This window comes from Sorghum bicolor, chromosome 7 (assembly GCF_000003195.3).
Source record: "Sorghum bicolor cultivar BTx623 chromosome 7, Sorghum_bicolor_NCBIv3, whole genome shotgun sequence".
In the NCBI taxonomy this organism is placed as follows: domain Eukaryota; kingdom Viridiplantae; phylum Streptophyta; class Magnoliopsida; order Poales; family Poaceae; genus Sorghum; species Sorghum bicolor.
Genome location: NC_012876.2, coordinates 41,305,504 through 41,329,829, shown reverse-complemented (window position 1 = coordinate 41,329,829; position 24,326 = coordinate 41,305,504). Strand labels below are relative to the sequence as shown.

At 43.1% G+C, this 24,326-nt stretch overlaps 1 protein-coding gene across 1 annotated transcript; it reads left to right on the top strand.

The window, feature by feature from the left end:
• Window positions 22,719–23,912, top strand: LOC110437262 (serine/arginine repetitive matrix protein 1-like). Its single transcript, XM_021465646.1, has one exon. It carries the CDS (start codon window positions 22,719–22,721, stop codon window positions 23,910–23,912), a length of 1,194 nt encoding a protein of 397 aa, XP_021321321.1.

Genomic DNA, 24,326 nt, shown 5'->3' with positions numbered 1-24,326 from the left:
CCGGTTGGCCATGAAGACGCCACTGACTATTATGTCATCCTCGGGCGTGTCTTAGAGTAGCCCAGGACCTCTACTCTGAGGAGTGCAAGAGGTCCCACCGCCTCCAAGAGCAGCTCCACGCTCTGGAGGTGGTGTTAACCAACACCGAGGGATCCTTGGCCTAGACCAAGGAACAGTTAGCAGAATCTGACTCCACCGTCATTAGTAAGCTCATGTGTGTCTTTTTAGTTGATCAACTATTTTGTAGATAGGTTTCTGTTTGTCGATCACAGGACTCCGGGAGCAGTTCAACACCCTCACCCTCACCATCAACGTAGTCACTGAAATGGTGAGCGCACGCGAGGAGGCCCATGCGGAGCATCTCTAGGACGTGCCCGACCGCGTCTGGGAAGCTATCCTCCATGGCGTTCGCTCAGGAGCAACAAACACTCTGGCAGCGGTCCAGCTCCACGACGGAGGTCAGCTTTCGGAGTCCTTGAGTCTGGACTTCATCGCAGAAAGCAATGATGAAGGCTTCGAAAAGCTGATGGTGGAGTTTGCCCCCTGCGCCGATGCCGTGGCGCACTTCTTGTCGGCCGATGACATCATAGCATGTGTCTTCGACGATGAGGATTAGTTTTAGGTTTTTTTGTTTATTTTTAGTCAATGTAAAAACCTTCTGATGAATCAAGAACATTGTCTCTGAGGCAGATTTATCTTATCCTGTTTTGCTGATCCATTGTCTTTATTTTCCTGTGATATTGCACATCAAGGCAATCCTAATATAACTCTAAATCAAACAAAAACTTCTCTATGTTCTTGATTTTTGTACTAAAGGCGATATTTATCATATCGGCTATAAATTTATAACTCTGAACCCTAAAGATGATACTCACTGCATCAATTTCCTTTAACTGCCACAATCCTTAATTTTTGAACTAAAGGCAATACTCACTGTATCAACTATATTCTGATTACTTATCACTCCAAATTTTTATGCTAAATGTGATACTTGGTGTATCGGCTCTCAAACATCCCTCTGTATGGCTTGACCAACTAAAGCAAATCAACTGAAATGCTAGGGTATTATTTCTTAAAATACTTTCCATTAACAGCTCTAGAATATTCTTCTCCTTCCAAAGTTTTCTAGAAATAAGCATTTCCAGGAGCAACCCTAGTAGTTCGATATGGTTGTTGATGCTCGATAACGTCAACTTTTATTACAACATTAAACCAGAAGGAGAACATGAATACACACTAGTATAGAGTTTAAACTAACAATTTCCACGAGTTTTTCATATTCTGTATTTTCTAGGGTTTATTTCACAGAGAGATGAAAAGAGGGATTCTAGTGCATATTTACCATGAAACTCATCCGCACCGGAAAACATCACGAGAATACTCGAGAAGGGTCTAGAAGACATCCGAAGGAACGAGAGCCACGGAGGAGGAAAGGTGGGGCTGGCCGGCCCCACACTGGGGCCGGTCGGCGCCCTAGTTTGCCCGATGGCCGCCGCCTTCTGGAGTCTTCCTCCCACGCCTCCTTGGAAGCCAAGCAAAGTATCCCTCCGTTGATTTTAAGTTGGTTTGATCCTACGGTGCACACAAGATGAAGACGCGGATCGCTGATGTGGCGATTCCTTGCCCCCTACTCCACCTTGGCCTATATAATGACGCCCAAGGCTCCCCCCAAGAGGCATTCTACACCCCAATGCTTCATATTCTCTACATAATTAGGGTCAGTGTCCCTCTAGTTGTTCTAGTTCTGGTTCATCTAGTTCTAGTTCATCTAGATGTAGCAATTAGGAGAGACTAGTTCTTCTAGATCTAGTCTTGTTTAGAGATTACAGAGATTAAGTAGAGGAGTAGAGATTCTAGAGAAGTTCCAGCATGTCGGCGCTCCCTCACCCGGAGCTGCGTTCTGAGGTACTTTTATGCTTACCCTTCTGATTTAAGTAAGCAACTTCTTCTTATTTGTTCTTCGGTTCACAACTCATATTGAGTGCTTTTATCTTGGTCATTACTTGGTTGAAGTAGTATTTTGTAATGTAGGCGTGGTGCCTAGGCTAGGTTTACTTGTGGATATCCCCTGATTAGCCGGACAGTGGTAGTTCGCGTAGGTGACTTTATAGCTGCGTTGATTCCTCTGTAGTCCACTTCCCGTTGATAGCACTCATAGGCTTAGGTGCCTGGTAGGAGATTACTCTGATTCTTCTCCTATTCGAGTTTACCGGAGTTGGAACTAGAGTGCATTAGCTATTTCCTTTTTCTTGATATGATCTAACCTAATTGTTTGTCATCATCACAACTGTTCCCTGTGGATATGATATTTAAAACATTTAGGTAAAATGTGACTCTGGTATGATATCTGTGCGCTCGCGGATAATCCTACTTAAATCTATTTAAATGGAGTGCAGTTAATTTATACCGACAAGCATTTTTGGTGCCGTTGCTGGGAAGCGGTTCGCTAATTTTGACATAGTTTAGCTTAATCTTGTATTATACTTTTATCTTTTCCTATTTTTATCCCAGTCTCTTCATTATTTTTGTGTTTATCCTTATGGATATTTATTTAAATTCCACACCTGTCTTTATGGCATGTGCAAAAGCTTAAAGCATAAACCTTGGCATATTATCTATAAGCTATGCCCATGTCTACATAATATAATAAACCCTTCTTAATTATATCATGGGATCATTAATCCTGACCTTGGTTTGCTAGGCCCATGTTTATTCAATATTTGGGTCTTACCAAGAGTTACAAGGAATCCCTTGATTTATCTTCTCGAGAGTCCTTTCTTATCTTTTAAAAAGCAAGAGATTATGCTCAAAAGAGTTGCTCTGGCTATTTATGAACTCCCCAAAAGTAGAAAAGGATTTATTGTCCCATCTAAAAACAGAAGTCTTGATAACTAAAATACAGTCACATCATTCCTAAGATTTAGCTATCAATCCTAAACCTTTAAAATTCCACTTCGATGATTTAGACTTCCAATTAGCTAAGATGCTCCTAAATCAATGCATGTGAGATTTTCTTAGACGAGTATCTTGGAAAAAGCATCATCAACTTCCTTTCCTTCCTAAAAAGACATTGGGAAAAAATTCAAGGATGGCATGCCAAGTGATGCCATAGAAGGAGAGCCAAGCCACTTAGAAATAAATTCTATCTTCTCCCCTTCTATGCCCAGATTAAATGTCTTTGAACCCATCTCTAAACCCATCCTTGACCCCAATAAATCTTTTTATGCTCCTTCTACTAAGCTTCATAATGACCCTAAAAATCCCTCAAGACATCCTAAGAATAGGAGTCATGAAAATTATAGGAATACCCAAGAATAGCAACAACAATAGCGGGAATGCATAGAACATATTAGAAATACATATGATATTGTCAAAGAATAGATGGAAGAAGATGAAGTTTTAGAACAAGCATCTAAACTTGGTCTAAATTCAAATGTTGAGCTTAAATCAATTTCTTTTATAAACAAAACTCACCCAAGTTTAGAAAAGCTTTAGAAGAGACCAACCATAGGGACATCAATTCATGGGAAATTCTAGAAAATAAAATATCTAATAAATGTCATAGGCTTGAAATAATAGAGGTAAACTTATTGCCTATAGACAACCATGAAGAGACACCCTTGGAGTTTGAAAAGGGAGATCATATTGTCGAGCATGTGAATTATTTCATTAAAAACCCTATCAGACCCATGCTCATATGAGAAATCTCCTGGAGTAATTAGTCTCTAATATTATCACACATGAGATCCTCAACCCCCTTATTCTACCTATTAATAAAATCAATAAGAGGGTGGTTATAGACACATATGTTTACCATAAATATTGTAGATCTTGTTGTGGTGAATAATACACTTAGAGTCGTGTTGGAAGGGAAACCACTTTGCCAAACCACATCTTGAAGGTTTCCCAAGGACAAGCTTAGTGTCCTAAAACAAGCACTGTTTAGTCTCTGACATGTGTGTTCTTCTACTGTGCTACCCTTGTTAATTGAGCATAGAATTATAATTATGAAAATATTCCTCCAGGTATTCGTGTCACTAACCCTCCAAGATTAGAGTAATAAGATCGAAGGAGTGACAAATGCAAGGTATGTCCAACCAATCATTATGCAATATTGAGTTACTTACATCCAATCTTGATTTTTGAAAAAGTCAAGATTGGGGGACATGATCTCATAGATACATCTCTTGCAATGTTGCTATACTATCTTGGTTGTCCCTACTTTTAAGATATGCTCAATTTGCTAAACAATAATCATGCTCTTTCATCACTATTTGAGTAAATCTCTATAGTGCTTTCATGTTACCTTTGTTTGCTATAGTATCCTTAAGGTTTGGAGGATTTTCATACACCTTTTGAATAACGCATTGTGCTTAGTTTAAACGGTTTTCTTGAGTCATAATTAGACGAGGTGTTTAGTTTGATTCTTGAACTAAGAGGTGTGTTGATTTTTACTTTCAAAGGCTTTTTGAATTAAGCGTGGTGCTTAGGTTAAAATGTCTTCCTAAATCAAATTAGACGTGGTGTCTAGGTTGATTTTTGAGCCGATACTATGTTGTAGTAGATATTGAAATATTTTGTTGGACTAACCCGTGCAGGAAAACTTCTAAATTCAAATTGGGAAAAGTCCTAAGATGAACGTAACTCACACTAGAGATGAAGAGAGACACGTAACACCCAAAATTTGGATTTTAATTATTAGGAATTAATTTGATTTATTTAAGTATTTTTGTGAGCATTTAAATTAGTAAATAAATAAATTTTGTGGGAATTAAAATTCAATATAGGGATAGGAACTTGATTATGCATTCATGTTGGAGCATAGTGTTTTGGTGTTGTTTGTTTGATTTTATTTTAATTATTCTTTGCTCAAAAACTCCTTTGGAAAAAGAATTGAAAAAGGAAATAAAAAGGAGAAAGGGGAGAAGCCCCCTGGATCCCCCTCGGCCGGATGGCCTGCTGGCCGAGGCCCAGCTCCCCTCTTCTCCCCCCCCCCCGACCCACTTCTTTTTCTCGCGGACCAGCCAGATTCTCCCATTCTCCCCAGACGCGCGTGGCCCAGCACCCTTCTCCTCCTGCGCTCGGCCCGTGAGTGGCCCAGTCACCCTGCAGGCGCGCCCCTTCCCCTTTCCTCCCTTGCGGCCGACAGCTGGGGCCCCTCCCTCTCTCACTGATGGGTGGGACCTACCGCGTGGCGCCTTTTCCTTCCCCTCCGTGTGACCGAGCCGGACTCCGGTTCTTCTTTCCCCACGTGGAGCCAACCGAATCTCTCAATCTCGAAAACCCCGGAGTTTCTTGCTATAACGTGTCCTATAAAGTTCCTAAGCCCCCCCGCGACCCTCTATTGCTGTTATTTGCACCCCGGGAGCCCTAGCCGCCATAAACGAGATCATCCCGAGGCCGGTTCCGTTCCCCATCGCGGCGTGAGTCCCCTGCTACCTTCCGGCCCAGGCTAAGTGCCTTGGTGAGCTCGCCTTTTCCTCCTCTGCGCACCTATGGTCTCGGTTTTTGTTTTGGTGCTCGGAAACAAGTGTTTGGTGAATTCCGATGAGCTCTACGACGGCTCCCATGGCCACCACCGCGTCGGAGCACGGAGCCTTTCAGCCGGTCGCCGCCTGGCGCCCCTGATGGATTGTGAACCGTCGGATCCAAGATCTAAGGCCACGATTAGAAGATACCCCTTCGGGGGGGGGGTGGTATTTTTTCTTAAGAGCCCCTGGATTTCTTCGCTTTTAATCCCGTGGTCCAAGACGTATCCTGTGATTTACGCTATCCAGTTCTGAAAACGTATTCTTGTCACTTCTGTTCAGAATGCGTTTTCAGATATTTACAGAATTGCCATTCACAGTATTTTGCTCATAAAATATTCATTTTAACTCTGTTTTTGTCCATTCAAATATCGTTAGATTCATATTTATGAGCTCTACATGTTAGAAATATTATTTCTCTGTTTTGAAACTTTTTATTTTCGCAGTAGCATTTAATTAATTATTTATCTATAGGAAATCTTAGAAAATTCATAACTTCTAGGTTTTAATTCCGATTTTTGTGAACTTTACGTTTGTGTGATCGTAGCGCTGCGTAGAATATTTTTTTATAAACTTTTATATTTGATTTACCACTGTTGGTGTAATGTTCTAATTATAGCTTATTTGCTTTGTGTATGCTTGCCTACAATGGATTGCGTGTTGTTGATTGATGTTTCGGAATAGACGGTGAACCGTACGTTGGTGAGAAAGACCAAGCTTTTGACGACCAGCAGCAGGCTCAGGAGCGCTTTGATCAAGGCAAGTATAATTTGGGATCATCTTTGTTACCTATACACTTATAAATACACATATATCATATGCATGTTTCCACCTTGTCGACCTTAGCAAAATCATAGATGATTGTTACCTGGATTCCTTGTTACCTACTTGATATGCATTTGGTATATTTTTGCTAGTGCTTGATATAATCCATGATCTCGTAGATGATTAATAGCTATGCAATGAACGTAAAAAGATGACAAATAACTATATGAGATCTTGTTTGTACGTGATCACCCGAGATAATAGTGCAACCATGAGCGCTATAATGGCTCTGGCTTTAGCTCAGTATGAAGACCTTTTCTTGCTTGTTAGATGTTACCCGTTAGGGCGCTAGAGGGGCTTGCCGACACGGGTATAGTGCGAGCCTCTGTCCATATATGTATGTGCTGCGCGTCATTGTGCCATTTGGAAGGGGGGCATCTATATCTGCTCGCCTAGGAAACCTTGCGCCCTAACATGTTAGACGAACTTTTGAAAGGCTTCATAGTGATCCCTGCCAAACTCCCTAGGAAGGGGGTTAAGAGACTAGCTACCTCGAGCGAAATGGTAAATCATGACTCATGGGTAAAGATGTACAACCTCTGTAGAGTGTTAAAAACTAGTATACTAGCCGAGCTCACGGTCACGATCAGCCTTGGGGACATCTACATTAAGATAATGAACTTGTTATGTTATTATGTTCATTTGATTATCATTTATGCTATGAATTAATTATGCTTACATCTGATCATGTGATTATTGGATTATTTATGCTTCCTTGACAATTGCTATTAAATTATGAACATGCTATCCACTATTAAAAGTTAAATGCAGTTAAACCAGTGTCAGCTATTTGAGCCTCATGAACACCTGGTTATACTTGTTGAGTACGATATGTGCTCACTCTTGCAATTTCCCAACACCCCAGGTTATGCTAATGATGATGATTGGAATGAGGACTATCGCTATGAGTATTAGGTTTGAAGTCAACCAGTCAATGTTTGTCCCTGTGTGGAGCTTCCATCGAGAACGTTGCTTATTTCTTACTATTGTGTATAAGACTATGTGATTTATTATGTTCCGCTATGTAATAAACACTACAATGGTACATTTGAGATTTGTCTACTTATGTGTGCGACTGTTTCTGGGACACATATGAGTCTTTTATGCATCCTATTTTGTTCTTGAAATTTGGGTGTGACAAGACACAATAATTTTGCACAAGGAAGATACAACTCACTCGTAACCAAGAAGAAAAAGGGTGCACAAAACATGTTCCACAATCAAAGCACTCTCAATTCTGCGGTCAAGAAGCTGAGACATGAGGAAGAAAGGTCAAACTTCTCTGGATGATCCAACCAAGTTCTTCCACATCTCATGCTCCCATCGCTCCACACGTTAAGTTTGAGCTGATTCATAATGCCTATATTTGAGAATCAAAACATAAGATGGGAAAATAAATTCAAACCCTTAGAAAGAAGTAATTGTGAATAATAAAAGCGCTATGCTAAGTATGCTCAAGTAAATTCCTTTTTGTAGCATAGAAACCTTAGCTGTGTTACAACAATGCCCTTGTCATTAGTTGTATATTCCTTCGGGTATGTGTTGTCCACTAATCTGTTGCAGGCATTATAATTACTGGAGTAAAAAGAGTCAACAGACTAAAGAAGCAAAAGATGGTAAAAGAATGAGTGCAACAGAGGAGACAAGATGTCTATGAACAACTCAAGATGCAAGAGGAAGGACCACCATCCATTTACCCTTCATCAGTTACTGCCATCACGCTCTAATAATGAAGGTAATATTCTAAGGTAAGTGGTCACTCTCTTCTCTTGATCTTGGTGTGCATATAAGTGAAGACACAAACATATTAGAGTTACAACTTAAATTGATTAACTCAATATGCTTTGCTCTTTTAAATTGTTCATGGCACCATTCTCTTAATCTCAGTCTTAACCAAACAAGTTAAAATATTATATTCAATCTTGGGAAGATGATAGTCATACTTATTTTGAAAATTTATATAGAGATAGACAATCCTTCCTTTGGTTAAGCAATTTCATTCTTTTCTATCATGTGAACTTAAATGCAACATTAAATGCTTAATCTTTTGATCTTACCACTCATAAATAAATAAATCATGTAACACAACTTTATCTTGTTTTATGTGCCTAAGGATGAAGAAAAATAAATAAAGAAATAGATTTGGTTCTATTGGTGTTTTCCACCAGCAGAACCCATGCACTTGATCTCTACATTAGTTTTGCAAACAGGACAACACATCAAGCAAAGTTTATTAATTCTACAAGTGAAAGTTCTGTGAACAAGCACACTGAGCAAGATGCTGCCAGCTACTATTAAAGCTCTACTTCAACCTGCTGACCAAATCAAAGAACAAAAGTGACATTACGCAACCATCAAGACCTCCATCTCTCAAGATGAAGAGATACACAAGAGTGGAAGAAGAAGACCTATCGGTAAACTTTAAATTTGTAAGCAACTCTGGACATTGATAGTCTAGATAGACTCAATAGATCTGGTTGTTGTAGGGCTATTTTCAAGGACATACTCTCATTCAGCACATATGTGAACAAGTTAGGGAATTTTTCTACAATGCACTGATCATGGAATGTATCCATCCATAGCCCTACTGTGTCACCCATTCCTAATATACAGAAAGATAGTTCAGCTAGCCTATCATGTAGTTTTAGTATATCCTTCCACCAAAAAGACCCTTTCGCAGGTGATAGGTGAGGCACTTTATGCTCATAATAAGTGGACCAAATTAATTGGACCCAAGGAACTTGTTGCTTGTTATAAAATTTATCCAAATGCTTTAGCAGTAGAGCCTCATTCTGAATAAATAAATCCTTTACCCCTAACCACCTTTATTCTTTGGAACCAAGACCATTTCCCAGGCAGCCAAGTTGTAACCCTTAGCATTTCCATCATTACCCCTCTAGAGGCATTTCTTTCTAAACTTATCTATTAGATATATGATTGTCTTGGGTAATCCCAAGGTGCACATAAAATAGGTGGGTAAGGAGGACATGACTGAATTTATTAACTGCAATCTTCCTGAGTAGGCTAGAAAGACTGAACTAGCAGATAATTTCCTTTCAATTCTACAGATCAGTGGAGCATAATCCTTAACCAGAGGTTTTGTGGTTCCAAGAGGTATGCCCAAATAAGTGAATGGTAACTGGTCTCGCACACACCCAAACAATACTGTCAACAAAGGAACTTTCTCTTCTGGAACATTGATTGGCACAAGACAGGAATTATGGAAATTGACCTTTAGCCCTATGGAGGAAGCAAAGGTATTAAGAAGGGCTTTCAAGCAAAAGAGTTGTCTGGGATCTACCTGCATTATGAGCAAAGTTTCATCTGCATACTGAATTATAGGGAAGTGCTCGACATCCCTATTTGGAATTGGTAATTGGAAGAGACCTAGCTAATAGCCTTTATTGACAATACTTTGCAAAAGATCAGCTGCGAGCACAAACAAAAGAGGAGATAGTGGGTCCTCATGTCTCACTCCCCTCTTGCATTTAAATTCCTTTCCAGCCACACCATTGACTAGGACTGAGGTGGTTGTAGAAGTTAAAATGTTTATGATCCAGGTGCACCACTTATTTGGAAAGCCTTTAGCTTTCAGAATCTCAATTATGGTACTATGCTCTACCATATCAAAAGCCTTCTTGAAATCTAATTTTAGGATGATTATTTCCTTCCTAGATGTGTGACATTGGTGTAAGTACTCAAAAGCCTAGCCTAGACAGTTTTGGATTGTTCTTCCATGAATAAACACATACTGATTTCTGTGTATAACCCTGAGGATGTGCTTCTGCAATCTGTTAGCTAGGATTTTGGTGACAAACTTGATTGATGAATTTAAGAGAGCTATAGGTCTGAAGTCTGCCACTCTTTCTGGATTGGCCTTTTTGGGGACCAAAGTGATGAAGGAGTGATTAATACTCTACAAATTAGCTACTCCATAAAAAAAGCCTAGCATAATCTGTATAGATCAAATTTAATTAAAGGCCAACATTTTTTGAAGAAGTGTCGAACCCATCAGGTCTAGGGGCTTTATCTATTGGAAGTTGTGCAGCAACTGCATCCATTTCTTCTACTATAAAGTGTTGCACCAAGTCCCACAGATCTTGCTGATCCATAAGTTGAGACAGGTCAAAAAGCATTTGAGCGTTTGCTGTGAAGCCCAACCTGTTTCTGAACTCTTGGAAAAATAAAGCTGCCTTCTCATGATGATCTGTAACTTCTCTCCCATCTGAATCAATGACTTGTTTAATAATATTGAACCTATATCTCTTAGTAGCTCTAGCATGAAAGAATTTGGTATTTTCATCCCCCCATTTGACCAATTTCTCTATATATCTTTTTCTCCAATGAACTTGCTGACAGTGCAACAGTCTCTGTAGATGGTTCTGAATGATGAATCTGAAGCTTCTCTCTATATTGAAGAGTGGCCTTAGTTCTTCTAAGTCATCTAAGAAAGCAATGACTAGGTTGCAGTGAGTTATCAATGTTTTGAGATTTGATTTGGAGCCATCCCACTATTTCAAAACTTTCTTTGTTGCCTTGATCTTAACAGACATATTTATAGCACTGTTCAGATGAGAACATGAGAACCAAGCCTTGGCAACTTGTTCCATAAAGCCAGGAATATAATGCCAATAATTCTCATATCAAAAGAGTGAGGCTTTAGGAATCTGTGTTTGGATTTGCACTTTAAAGGAGTATGACCAGAAACACTTCTAGCTAGGGGCATCACCAGAGTGTTAGGATAGGCTAGGGTCCAAGCAACGCTTGTAAAGAACCAATCTAGCTATTGTAATAGGGGCAAGTCCTGCATATTTGACCAAGTGAAACTTCTTCCCTTTATAGGCAGTTCAGTTAGACCCAGGTGGTGAATTAAATCATTGAAAAGAAGCATATCATTTGTATTTCCTCCTGGCAAATTTCTATTAGAACTTGCTCTATAGAAGTTAATATCTCCCATGATCAGATATAATTCATCCACTGGGATTTCAAGGCTGTAAAGCTAGGCAACGAAATTTGTCCTCCCAGGTTCTCTAGTTCGACCATAAACTGTGATTAGGTTCCAAACTACAGCATTGTGGACAGAGGTGACTTGAAGCCTCAAAGCAAAAATCTCTGAATCTATTAAGACCACTAAAAAAGTTCTAGAAGACCAGCCAACCAAAATTCCACCAGATGCACCATTAGACGGGGAAAACAAGAATGAATCAAAGCGTCGAGGGGCAAATTTGTGCATGAACTGTAAATCACAAACTTCTAACTTTGTTTCTTGAAAACAAAAAAGGGAGCAAGCACTTTCATCTAACTTATCATGAATTCTGTCCCATTTGCCTGGATCAGTCAGGCCACGAACATTCCAGCACAATAGGTTCCATAGACGATTATTATCCATTTAACAAAATAAAATAGGAGTAAAGAAGTGGCAACACAATCACCACCCCACAAAGACAAAGGACAAGGCCAACTTGCACAAAATGAGCCAACACACTCCAAGGCCACTGTATGTTAAGCTGTTGCATTATCTTTAGTTGTATCTTCATGTTGAACATTCTGGAGTAGCTTGTCAGAAGAAATATCCTTAGGAGAAACTTCACAATATTGAAATGCAATAGTCTGCATCACCCCAATTGGAAGTGGGTTATCATCTATAGCTGCTTCTTCCATAACACTCTCTAGCTTCTTCTTCAGTTTGTCTGTATCATGTTTGCCTAGCTTTCTTGGCTTTGATCTTTCATCTAGTTCCATGTGAACAAAGCCTTGTTGTTGGTGCCTTCTAGTGCTTCTGGGGATCTCATCAACAGCTGTGAATGGGGGTCTCTTTCTAGACTTTCTTTTTTCGATAGAAGTCTAGACTTTATTTTTTCGATAGAAGGAATGATAGGATTGATGGGTTGTTGAGTCACAAGTGTTAGTTGATCTCCTTTCCAGATGGGCCCAAAGGCCTTTTGGGCCTTGTTCTCGCGCCCTGATCGGGGGCGCCCAACCCTACATGGTTGGTGGGCCCCGTCGCACAGCGCTATAAAGGAAGGTGGGGGGCTAGAGCTCGAGGTACGAGGTTCACCGCGCAGCCTTTTCCCCCACCGACATCCTAAACCCTAATCCGATCCGAGAGGGGCGCGGCCAGCGACGGGAAGCACCACCCACGCCGACAACGCCACCCCAACGTCCGCGCCACCACGACAAGGAACGTCCCCGACGCAGATCCGATGGCTTCACCAGCGAACGACGCCACGGCGAACGCCAGCAGATCTACGGCGGCTCCGGCTCCCAGCGACGGTCTAGTCTATTTACCGTTTCCGTTTTTGTTTGTACTGTAGATTTTATTTTGGGCATGTTGATGTACATATTATTATTGATTAAATGTAAAGAAATGTTCCCGATCTATGAACCGCGATGCATTACGAATTTAACAATGGTATCAGTGCCTGGTTGCGAAATCAATAGATCTAAGATCGGGAAGAAATGAAACAAAATAAAACTCGATCTGAATCGAGGAAAACGAATCAAGAACGAAATCCTAACCCAAAGAAGAAACAAAGAACTCAACTCGCGTACCGGCCGGGCACCGTCACGGGCTCGCGTGCCGGCCGGGCACCGTCACGGGACCGCTGGACGGCGGCGCGCCCAACCCTCGGGTGGACGCGCGCACCGGCCAAGGGCCCCGGCGGCGGCGCCGCCTCCCTGTGCTGTCGCGGCTGTGTGGAGAAAGAAACCACAAAAAAAAGGGACGGCCACTGATCTGGCCGGCTAGCAGTTTCTGCTAGGAGATAAAAGATATGGAAAAGAAATTGCAAAAAAAAAGAAAAAAAGAAAAGGCAGCAGTGGCTACCGTTGGCCACCAGGAACCGAGAGGCTTCACCGAGGCCAGTGGCCTCCTGGCGAGCTGCCCGCCGTTTGCTGCTAGAAAGAAGTGAGAAAAGAAATGAAGTTAGAGTTAGGGTTGAGGCCGGCTGCTGGGGTTTTATTTTCCCGAATTTCTCTCCCAGCCGTTGGATCGGAATGAATGGCTGAGATCACCCAGCACTCACTTGGGCTAGATTTGGCCCAGGTGGGTTCGGCAAATCCCGGCCCAGGCCCAGGTTGCGGCCTGGGACACGGGAGCAGCGCAGGGCAGGCTGGCCGCGGGCCAAATTTTGCTGTGTGAGCCGGTTTCTAATTGGGTCAGCCAATGAAAACTGCTGCTGCGTGTGCTGGGCCGCAATTCCTCCTAGCGCCAGCCCAGAGAAACAAATGAAAAATGAAACAGCAAAAAAAAAAAGAGGGAGGGCTGCTGCCGCTGCGTAAGCTGGACAGCAGGGAGCGGCAGCTCGCTGGGCCGAATGACAATACAAGTAAAGAATTCATTTTTTTCCAGAAGTTCATTCTTGATGAATTTTTTGATAATTTTTGAATTTTGTCTCTACTCAAATTTGAACCAACGAGATAATTTGTTTAGAGAATAAAGAAAAGTGTTTCTGGAAAAGGAAATAGAATTTATTTTATGAATTTTTCCGCTGCGTACTTCATGTTATTTTTCATTATTAAATTTGAACCAACGGGAGAATTTAATTTTTGATAAATTTTGATGATATTGTAATATTGTTATTTTCTGACCAAAGTTGATAATATCAATATTACAGAATTATGCATTAATTTTATTTCTGCCCAACGGTGATGTAAAATTATTGCATTAATGAATATATGTATATTTTAATTCAAATAATATTTTCTCACCCACTGTGATGTAATTTTAGGAGTCAAAAGCAATGTGAACATAGCGAACATCCCGCTCCTCAATGGCACCAACCATCGTGTGTGGCGGGAGAAATATGAATTGGAGCTTGCGTTGAATGAGATTGACTACGCCACTACCTCACCGTGTCCCATTGTTCCAGAGGAACCGGTGAGGCATGAAAATGAATCTGATGCTGATTTCGCTACTCGAAAGCGTGATCATGCAGACATACGAATGAAATATGATATTGATCATAGGCGTTGGGTTCAGTCCAACCGCAAGTGTCTGCTGGTGGCAAGAGCCACTATAGAAGAATCAATATGGGGTTTGATCCCTGAATGTGTGACCGCCAAAGAATACCTTGAACATGTGAAGAATCAGTTTACTGGGTCTACCAAGGCCAAAGCTAATTCGCTGATCAAGCAACTAGTCACTGAAAAATACACTGGCGGTGGCATAAAAGAGCACATCCTGAAAATGAATGCCACGGCATCTAAGCTTAAGGAAATGAACTTGAAGGAGGATGAATTATTAATTCATTTGATTTTTGCTTCTCTGCCAAAAGAATATGAGGCATTTGTTGTGAACTACAACATTCAGCCTGAAAAGTGGAATTTAGAAACGCTCATGGCTATGTGCGCTCAGGAGGAGGAAAGATTGAAGTCCTCACAAGGTGACTCTGCTCACTTTGTGAGAGACAACAAAAGAAGAACTTCAATGGCAAGAAACCACAAGGGAAACCTCAGTGGAATCAGTCTTTCCCCTCCAAACAACAGGGAAAGAAACCCAGAACCCAGAGAACCAGCAGAACCAACAGAACCAGCAGAACCAGCCACACAACCCCTATGGCTCAGCTGAAATGGATCAGTGCAAGTACTGTTTCAAGCGAGGCCACTACAAGAGGGATTGTCTAGACTTCCTGAAGTCTCTGATGAAAAGAGGGATTAAGTGGGACGAGAACCTTGCAAAGAGGAGAAAGAACAATTAAAGTTGCAAATGGAGTGCAAGCCAATGTTGAAGCCAATGGAGATTTATTTTTAGAATTGCATAATGGTTTTGTACTTAAACTTAAAGAAGTACTTTATGTTCCCTTTTTGCGTCAAAATTTAATAAGTGTCTCGAAACTTGATGATGATCGAATTGATTGCCATTTTGGTGATGGCAAATGTAAGATACTTGATAATGATGAATGTATTGGTCTTGCCTTCCGACAAGACAAACTTTATTTATTATCTCTTGCTGATAATGTGAATGATGTATGTGATGAGAATATGAATGATTTCCCGTCTACAAATGTAACAAGAAGCGGAAGAGAGCTGAAAATACCTCTTCGAAATTATGGCATTGTCGCTTAGGCCATATTTCGAGGGGGAGAATAGAACGATTAGTAAAAGAATCAATCCTTCTGCATTTAGAATTTTCCGATTTAGAACAATGTGTTGATTGCATTAAAGGAAAGTATGTCAAGAAAATTAAGAAAGACGCCAAACGAAGTATAGGAACTTTAGAATTAATCCACACCGACATATGTGGACCTTTTCCTGTGAAAAGCGTGGATGGTTTTGATTCGTTCATAACTTTCACAGACGATTACTCTCGTTTTGGCTACATTTATCCAATTAAAGAAAGATCAGAAGCATTGGATAAATTCAAAATATTTAAAGCAGAAGTTGAAAATCAACACAACAAGAAAATTAAGATAGTACGATCCGACCGAGGTGGAGAGTACTATGGGCGACATACCCCTTATGGCCAAGTTCCTAGACCTTTTGCAAGGTTTCTACAGGAAAATGGCATAGTCGCTCAGTACTCCACACCGGGGGAGCCTCAGCAGAATGGAGTGGCTAAAAGACGTAACCGTACCTTAATGGATATGGTGAGAAGCATGATAAGTTACTCCACACTACCGATTAGTTTATGGATGGAGGCATTGAAAACCGCCATTTATATACTTAATCGAGTACCAAGTAAATCGGTGCCTAAAACACCATATGAATTGTGGACAGGAAGAGAACCCTCACTTAACCATTTGCATGTGTGGGGCTGTCCAGCTGAGGCAAAAGTGTTTAACCCAAACATAGGAAAACTAGATCCCAAGACAGTAAGCTGCCATTTTATTGGCTATCCAGAAAGATCGAAAGGATATCACTTCTATTGTCCTAACAGACATACGAAGATTGTAGAAACTAGACACGCTGTCTTCTTGGAGGATGACATGATCAGGGGGAGCAAGGTAGCAAGAGAAATCAGTCTAGAGGAGAAGCGGGTATTCGTGCCCACTCCAATAGATGAAGAACCATTTTTTACACTACCTGTTGCTGCTGTTGCTGCACCGACAGTGCAAGCCACTGTTGTGCCAACACCTGTCGTTAGTTCTCCTATGGTGACAATAAATGAACCTGAGGAACCTGTAATTCAGGAACATATAGAACCAATTGTCATTCATGAGGAAGAACAACCACAGCCCATTGTGGAACAAGTGCTAGAGGTCCCTAGAAGGTCTCAAAGAATAAGAAGGTCACATATTTCTGATGACTATGAAATTTATGAAACAGAAGAATTTCACATGGGGAATGATCCCACCTCATTTGAAGAAGCCATGAGAAGCGATCACTCATCAAAGTGGCTTAAGGCCATGGAAGATGAAATGAAATCAATGAGTGCCAATAAAGTTTGGGACTTACAAGAAATTCCTAAAGGAGCCAAAACAGTAGGCTGTAAATGGGTCTACAAGACAAAATATGACTCCCAAGGGAATGTTGAAAGATTTAAAGCGCGACTCGTGGCGAAAGGCTTTACGCAAAGAGAAGGGATTGATTACAATGAGACCTTTTCTCCAGTCTCATGTAAAGATTCCTTCAGAATTATAATGGCACTTGTAGCCCACTATGATTTAGAATTACATCAAATGGATGTAAAGACGGCATTCCTTAACGGGGATTTGGAGGAAAATGTTTATATGGCACAACCGAAAGGTTTTGTCGTAGAAGGAAAAGAAAATATGGGATGCCACCTAAAGAAATCAATATATGGATTGAAACAAGCTTCAAGATAGTGGTACTTGAAGTTTGATGAAATGATAAAACGATTTGGGTTTAAAGAAAATGTTGAGGACAACTGCGTCTATGCAAAATTTAAGAATGGAAAGTATATATTCTTGATTTTGTATGTGGACGATATTCTACTTGCTAGTAGTGATATGAACCTATTGATGGAAACAAAGAAATTTTTGTCCTCAAATTTTGATATGAAAGATCTCGGTGAGGCCTCATTCGTTTTGGGAATAGAGATTCACCGAGATAGAAGAAAAGGGGTTCTAGGATTATCGCAAAAGGCATACATAGAAAAGGTTCTAAAGAAATTTAGTATGCATGCGTGCAGTCCCTCACCTGCTCCTATAGTCAAGGGCGATAGATTTGGGGAACATCAGTGTCCCAAAAATGAATATGAAATTAACCAAATGAAAGCGGTACCGTATGCTTCAGCAGTTGGAAGTTTACAATATGCTCAAGTGTGTACAGGCCCTGACTTAGCTTATGTTACCGGGTTACTTGGCAGATATCAAAAGAATCCAGGATTTGGACATTGGAAATTGGTAAAGAAAGTCCTGCGTTATTTGCAGGGTACGAAAGGCCTCATGTTGACATATAGAAGATCTGATTCCCTGCAGATAGAGGGGTATTCAGATTCTGATTATGCGGGAGATGAAAGAAAATCCACGTCAGGATATATATTTACTCTCGCTGGAGGAGCGATATCGTGGAAAAGCTCCAAACAAACTGTAATTGCATCCTCGACAATGTATGCCGAGTTTGTAGCATGTTATGAGGCAACAGGGCAGGTGAACTGGCTAAAGAAATTTATACCCGGATTGAAAGTAATTGATAGCATAAATGAACCTATGAGGTTGTATTGTGATAACAACCCAGCGATACAGTATGCTCACAACAATAGGTCAAGTGGTGCTGCCAAACACATTGACATAAAATACTATGTTGTGAAAGATAAAGTTCGGGATCATATCATAAATCTTGAGCACATAAGTATAGAAAGAATGCTCGCGGATCTGCTCACAAAGGGCTTACCACCCAACGTGTTCAGAGAACACGTAGCCGGCACGGGTTTAAGGGAAAGCCTATGAGTCCCGAACATACGAAGGGCCCAAGGAGAATTTGTTCCATACAGAAAGGTGTATTGTAGCTGCTAGTCCAACGGCATTAATTGATGTGACGATGAAACAGTTCTATGCGTTGATCTATAATGGAATAGGAAAGAAACAAGAAAAATATGAATTAAAGGTTTGAATACGAAAATGAAGAACGAAGAAATAATGAGAGATCAAGAGGGAGAATGTTAGTTGATCTCCTTTCCAGATGGGCCCAAAGGCCTTCTGGGCCTTGTTCTCGCGCCCTGATCGGGGGCACCCAACCCAACATGGTTGGTGGGCCCCCATCGCACAGCGCTATAAAGGAAGGTGGGGGGCTGGAGCTCGAGGTACGAGGTTCACCGCGCAGCCTTTTCCCCCACCGACATCCTAAACCCTAATCCGATCTGAGAGGGGCGCTGCCAGCGACGGGAAGCACCACCGACGCCGACAACGCCACCCCGACGTCCGCGCCGCCACGACAAGGAACGTCCCCGACGCAGATCCGATGGCTTCACCAGCGAACGACGCCACGGCGAACGCCAGCGGATCTACGGCGGCTCCGGCTCCCAGCGACGGTCTAGTCTATTTACCGTTTCCGTTTTTGTTTGTACTGTAGATCTTATTTAGGGCATGTTGATGTACATATTATTATTGATTAAATGTAAAGAAATGTTCCCGATCTATGAACCGCGATGCATTACGAATTTAACAACAAGCTGTATTGAATCATCTAACTGAATTACAGAGTGAACCTCTGATTGCTTTTCTCCCAAAGAAAAATTCAGAAGGGCTTGTTTCTACAGAGACAGTGTAAAAGAGTCACCAGAATAAACCTCCAAAAACAAATTCCTATCTTCTTGATCTAATTGCTGAAATGAGACCAGCAGCTGTTCATCATGCTTAACTTGAGTAACTGTAGAGTTGAAGGCATCAACTGTTTCAGGTGACAATGAATCAATCAACCCAACTGAGGGGCCTGTCATGGCTAGGTCATTAGCAGGCCCAATCAGAGAGCACCCAAACCAACCATCTAAGGTTTGCACATTCACAGGCTGTGGTACAGGGCCTGGCCCAATAATACTGTCTGTAGGAGAAGTCTACCCAACTATGATTGAATCATTAATGGCGACTTGTTGTGCAACAGATGGCCCATCAGCATTTGAATTAACTTCAACTCCCTCCAAAGCCCTAGAAAAGTCAGGGGGAGGCAAAATAGCTAGTGGTTGAGGAACAAGGTTGTTGATATGATCCACTCTAATTAACCTTCTCGGTGGCATTGGATTAGTTGAAGAAGAGGCTTCCCAAAAGTTGGATCCATAGTGATCCAACTGTCTTGCCCAAATATCTTGGCTTTGAATATCCTCATTTTGAATGAGAGGTTGTTTACCCTGTAGTCTATCAAGAAGTTGCAAGGAGGGGAACTGCCCTAAACCCAGAAACAAAGGCCTCGGTAGGTACAGGGTATGTTGATGGAGCATGTCGATATACAGTATGTCTTCTAGGATCATCTGTGCAGAGGGTGATGGACCAAACTCTTGATGCATGTTCATGATTTTAGCAATCTAAAAGATAGCATAGTCACTCTCTTTATCTAAACCATCATTGATAAGAGGCATTAAATCATGATGATTTTGCACCAAGGGAAGCTCTAGCCTGCCTGGAAGACCTTGTGCCCTAAAATCTAACACTTCAGAACTCACTGACTCTAAAACTTGATTAGCATTTGGCATTTGTAGCATTGCCTCCTAGACCAATTGATCAGTTAGGTTTTCCATTTGCTGAATTTCATTCTCACCAACTACTGCATTTTGTTCTGGCCATGCTGGCCAAGCATTGGGATCCTCTTGTTCACCCTATACTGGTTCATGTGGCCAAGCGTTCAGATTAGCTGCAGCTGTAGCATTAGGAGCCAGTGGAGGCACCCATCCTTCATCCAGGTTTGCTTGATGAATATCATCCAAATCCTAAACAGCCTCAAAAAACTCATGTGGATGAAGATGTTGATCCCCAGGGAGAGGGTGAGGGATACCATCATCAGGAACTAGATCTTCATCCCCTGGGATCAACTCATTGTTCTAGGTATTTAGCACGAACACAGGTATAGCCCAAGATTGTCCTGCAGCACCCAAGGTAGCTGGTTTGCACAATAACAGGCTTCTGGGAATTTTGCTTGGATGCAGTACAGCACACTTTACTAAAATTCTTGATCTGCATCTAGCATTACTGGTCCAACTAACAACGGTGCCAAATAGATTAACAGCTTGCTCAACGTAATGTTGTGATTGGAAGTCCAAGAGGAAACACAAACATAACCCAAGCTATTCTAGAGAACGGAGTAGACCTAAGGTTAATTACATTGTCATGCTCAACTAGACGAATTTCTCTACCATCAGGCAGAAAATGTGGATTCAGATTTATCATAGACTGCCTAGTTAGTGATGAATGAAACTCCAACAGGCATAACCCTAGAGGTGATGGGCAAGCAGACTCAATGCGCACATGGCGAGGACCCTCAAAGTAATTTATTACCATGTCAATCAACTGATGAAGCTGCTGTAGATTCTAGACTTGAGATGCTGTCACGATTGAAGCAATGGCGAAGGCCTCATGTCGCCTCAGCGGATTTCCAGCGATGATCAAGCGACCACGCGCTGGACGAACCTAGTGCTCAATGTCAAAGCTAGCAGGCGCGTACGGCTCCGGATCGACAGCAAAGTTTGCCATGTCCTCACTTAACTCCGAACTCTAAGTCAGCGAAGATGACGAAGTTAGCAGATTGGATTGTACTGTAGCAAGCTCGGTGGTTTTGGTTGGAAGCCCCGAGAACAAAGGTGAAGGGGTATGCAGTTGTCCGTAATCATTGGCGGTTTTTGTTGTCTTTGCTTTAGAAAGCTGACCAGCTATGGACTTGGGCTCTACTGTGCTTTTAGGTTCTGCGGGAGATTTGGGCCTCCGGACAAGCTTGGCTCGAGTACGAGTCAAACACCAACGTGACAGATGGCTAAAGTTGTAGCAATTTTTGCATTGTACCGGGAGTCTACACGACTTAGCCAGATGACCGCTTTCCAAACAGTTGAAATAGACTCCATGCATGGCATGCAAGAAATTAGGATCTGATCCTATAGATATTGCATCCTTAATCAAAGCACAATTTGAATTCAAATTTGAATGGATCGATGATCCTGCAGAACTGCCATGAACGACAAACTGTTCTCGGGAGGAATCAAACACTTGTTTATGCAATGTTATAGATTCATTATGAACCGAATCACCTTGAATTTGAACAGAAAAAGCACCAAATCGCAGGACACTTGATGGTTGAGGTTTAACTGAATCATCTGGACAACTCGAAGTATACAAACTTCGAGGAATGAAAATTGGATTTTTAGCAAAGTTAACTATTTTGCTAGACTTTGATTGGCGTTTCGCCCTCTTAGTCAGAACCTCGGTCCACTCTTTTGCTTGTTCCAATTCCCAGAGCCTATTTTCTCTTTCCCAATTTGGTGTACCATCACGCCAAAGATGAAAATAAACATCAAAATGTTCACCAATGAACCTTCGTAGGGCATAGACATGAAATCCCACTTATTTGTTGGCCACTGAGAATCAAAAATGTCTTTCACTTTGAAACTTAACATGAAAACCTACCGGTGCACCACCAAGGCAGGAGGCTAAAGCAAATGCAACTGAGTTTTCATCCAAACAAAAGGTGAAACGACGAAAAGCGTCCAGCAGAAAAAATGAACCAGAAGGAGAAGCGAGGTGTGGTGCACGAAAGAACCAAACAGATGGAGAATTTCTTTCTAAACTTCTTCCCATGGGAGAAGTCTAGTTTCTTCACCAACTCCAAAGGAAGATCCATGGCTCGGGGAGGGGAAGGTAGAGAACCTGGAATGACGACGACCGAGCAGATCAGCTAGCGAGACGACATGGAGATTGAAAGGTCCTTGTTTGGTTTTGGTAATTGAGTGACAACTTAGGTGGACTAATAGTGTTTATGTGAGATACACAGGAGATTAGTCCATAGGCGATTATATGATGATGGAAGAGCTCATTGCATATGAGACATTGTAACATCCCGGATTTTTACGTAAACCAAAAATACGAACTTTTTAAAATTTTTCCTGTAATCGTGTGAAGCATATAGTTTTTAGGTCTAATTCGATCCTAACCTGCTAACAAATCGTAGCATACATGTAGATTTGTTTGTAGACGAGTGCTCTTATTCGTGAGTCGTCTTGAGTTGGGTCATGTTTAGGGTTTTGAGTTTCTTTTGGAGTGCACAAATCCGTAGCAAAGTTTTCCCGAATCTTCGCTGAGCCTATCTCCCAGGCAAAGTAGATCCCTTCTCAACTTCTTTGAAATCTTTCCGAACTCTCCTCGAAGTTCCCTTCTCAAACCTCCCTTCCTCTTTGATCTCGTCTCAAAATTCCGTTGGATTTTATCCGATCTCTTCCTGAATCTTTCTCCAATTCTTTTGTTTTCATTCCGTTGTGGTTAATCAAAAATGGGAAACCCTCTTCTATTCTTTTGGGCCGAATCCCTCTTCTTCTCCCCATTCTTCTCTCTTCCTGCTGGCCCAACCCGCAACGTCAGCCCACCTCCCTCCTTTCCTTCCCTGCTTAGTGCAGACGCGGCCCAGCTAGCTCTCCTCCTCCCTCCCCTTGCTCTGGCCCATTCTTTCTCCCTCTCATTCTGGCCCGCGCAGCAGCCACGGCCCAGCTGGCCTGCTCCCTACCCCCTCTTTGCCTCGGCCCAGCAGGCGACCCACGGCCCAGCTCGGTTGCGCAGCCGCGCGGCCCACCAAGCCCAGCAGCCAGCACCCCAGCCCAACCCTAGCGAGCAGGGGGCGCGCACCCCAGCACCCAGCCGCCCCTCGCCTCCTGGAGAGCGCCCGCGCCGCCTCTGCCTCCGTGGCACGGACGCCGATGAGCGCCGCGTGTCCTCTCCGAGGCACGGACGCCCAGGAGCCGCTGTAGCCCTCTATGCCCTAGCCACGCGCGCCTATAAAAGCCATGGCCGCCGCCGCTCTCTGCTCCATTCCCAGCCGCCGCCGCTCCGTCAAGCCTCGCCCCCGTGTCGTCCTCGCCAAGTCGAGCAGCCGCGCCACCGCCGAGCTCGCCGTGTCACAGCCGTCGCGGCCGGCAATGCCCCTGCCCCGACGCCTCGCCACCGCGGGAGTTGCCGCGGCCACTCTGCGACACCGGCCACGACGCCTTCGCCACCTCGCCGCGACGCCCACCGACCTCGCCGGGCGCCAACCCCCCCCCCCCTTCATCGCGAGCTCCTCGTCCACTCGCCGTGCTGCCACGACGACGCCCGCGGGCAGCAGCAGGCCACGCCCGTGTCCCGGACCTCGCCAGGAGTCGCGGACCCCTTCTTCGCCGAGCACCTCACCGCCAAGGCCGAGCTATGCCCACCTCGACGCTGGCCGACCTGGACCGCGGTCACGCCCTCGGAGCCCTCGCCCGGCGACCTCGACACCGCGACCCCGACACCGTGTCGCCCTCACCCAGCGCCCCACCTCGCCACGACGCCCTCTGCGCCAAGCCGTGGGACGCGTACGAGCAGTCGCGACGCCGAGCAGCAGCAGGGCAGCGACACCGACCTCGCCCCGACCACACGCGTCGCGCAGCCACCCCGGCAGCAGCGTGGTGGCCGCGATGTCGTCACCCTGTCCGTGCGACGCTGGACGCGGTGACCACGGTCACCCTGCTACCTCGTCCTCGCGTCGTTCATCACCGAACCGCCACGATCGTGACCCGAAGCCCGTCAACTGCAAGGTCGAACCTTTTGAATCTCTGTCGACAAAAACCTTTACCTTGTTATCATCTATCCTTGTGCATACTTGTCGATACATGAATTATTTATTCTATGCCTGTGCCGTGCCTTCGCGCCGGTCTACTCTGTCTATCTCTCGTGCTATGGAAATGTGCTACTCCGAGTTATCGTCGTGTTGGTGTTGTTGTTTGGTCGTTTGTCAAGTTATGGTTCTTGCGGTTTGTGCGTGTGTGGCTCTTGTAGTTGTGGACTATGCCGTCGAGCCGGTTGAGAGAGCGATGTGTTTGAACGCTACGATCGCGAGCTTGTCTCGCCATGATCGTGACGCCGAACA

What these genes read in the sequence shown, in the direction of transcription:
- LOC110437262 (XM_021465646.1), top strand. Translation starts at nt 22,719, where the DNA reads ATGGGAAACCCTCTTCTATTCTTTTGGGCCGAATCCCTCTTCTTCTCC.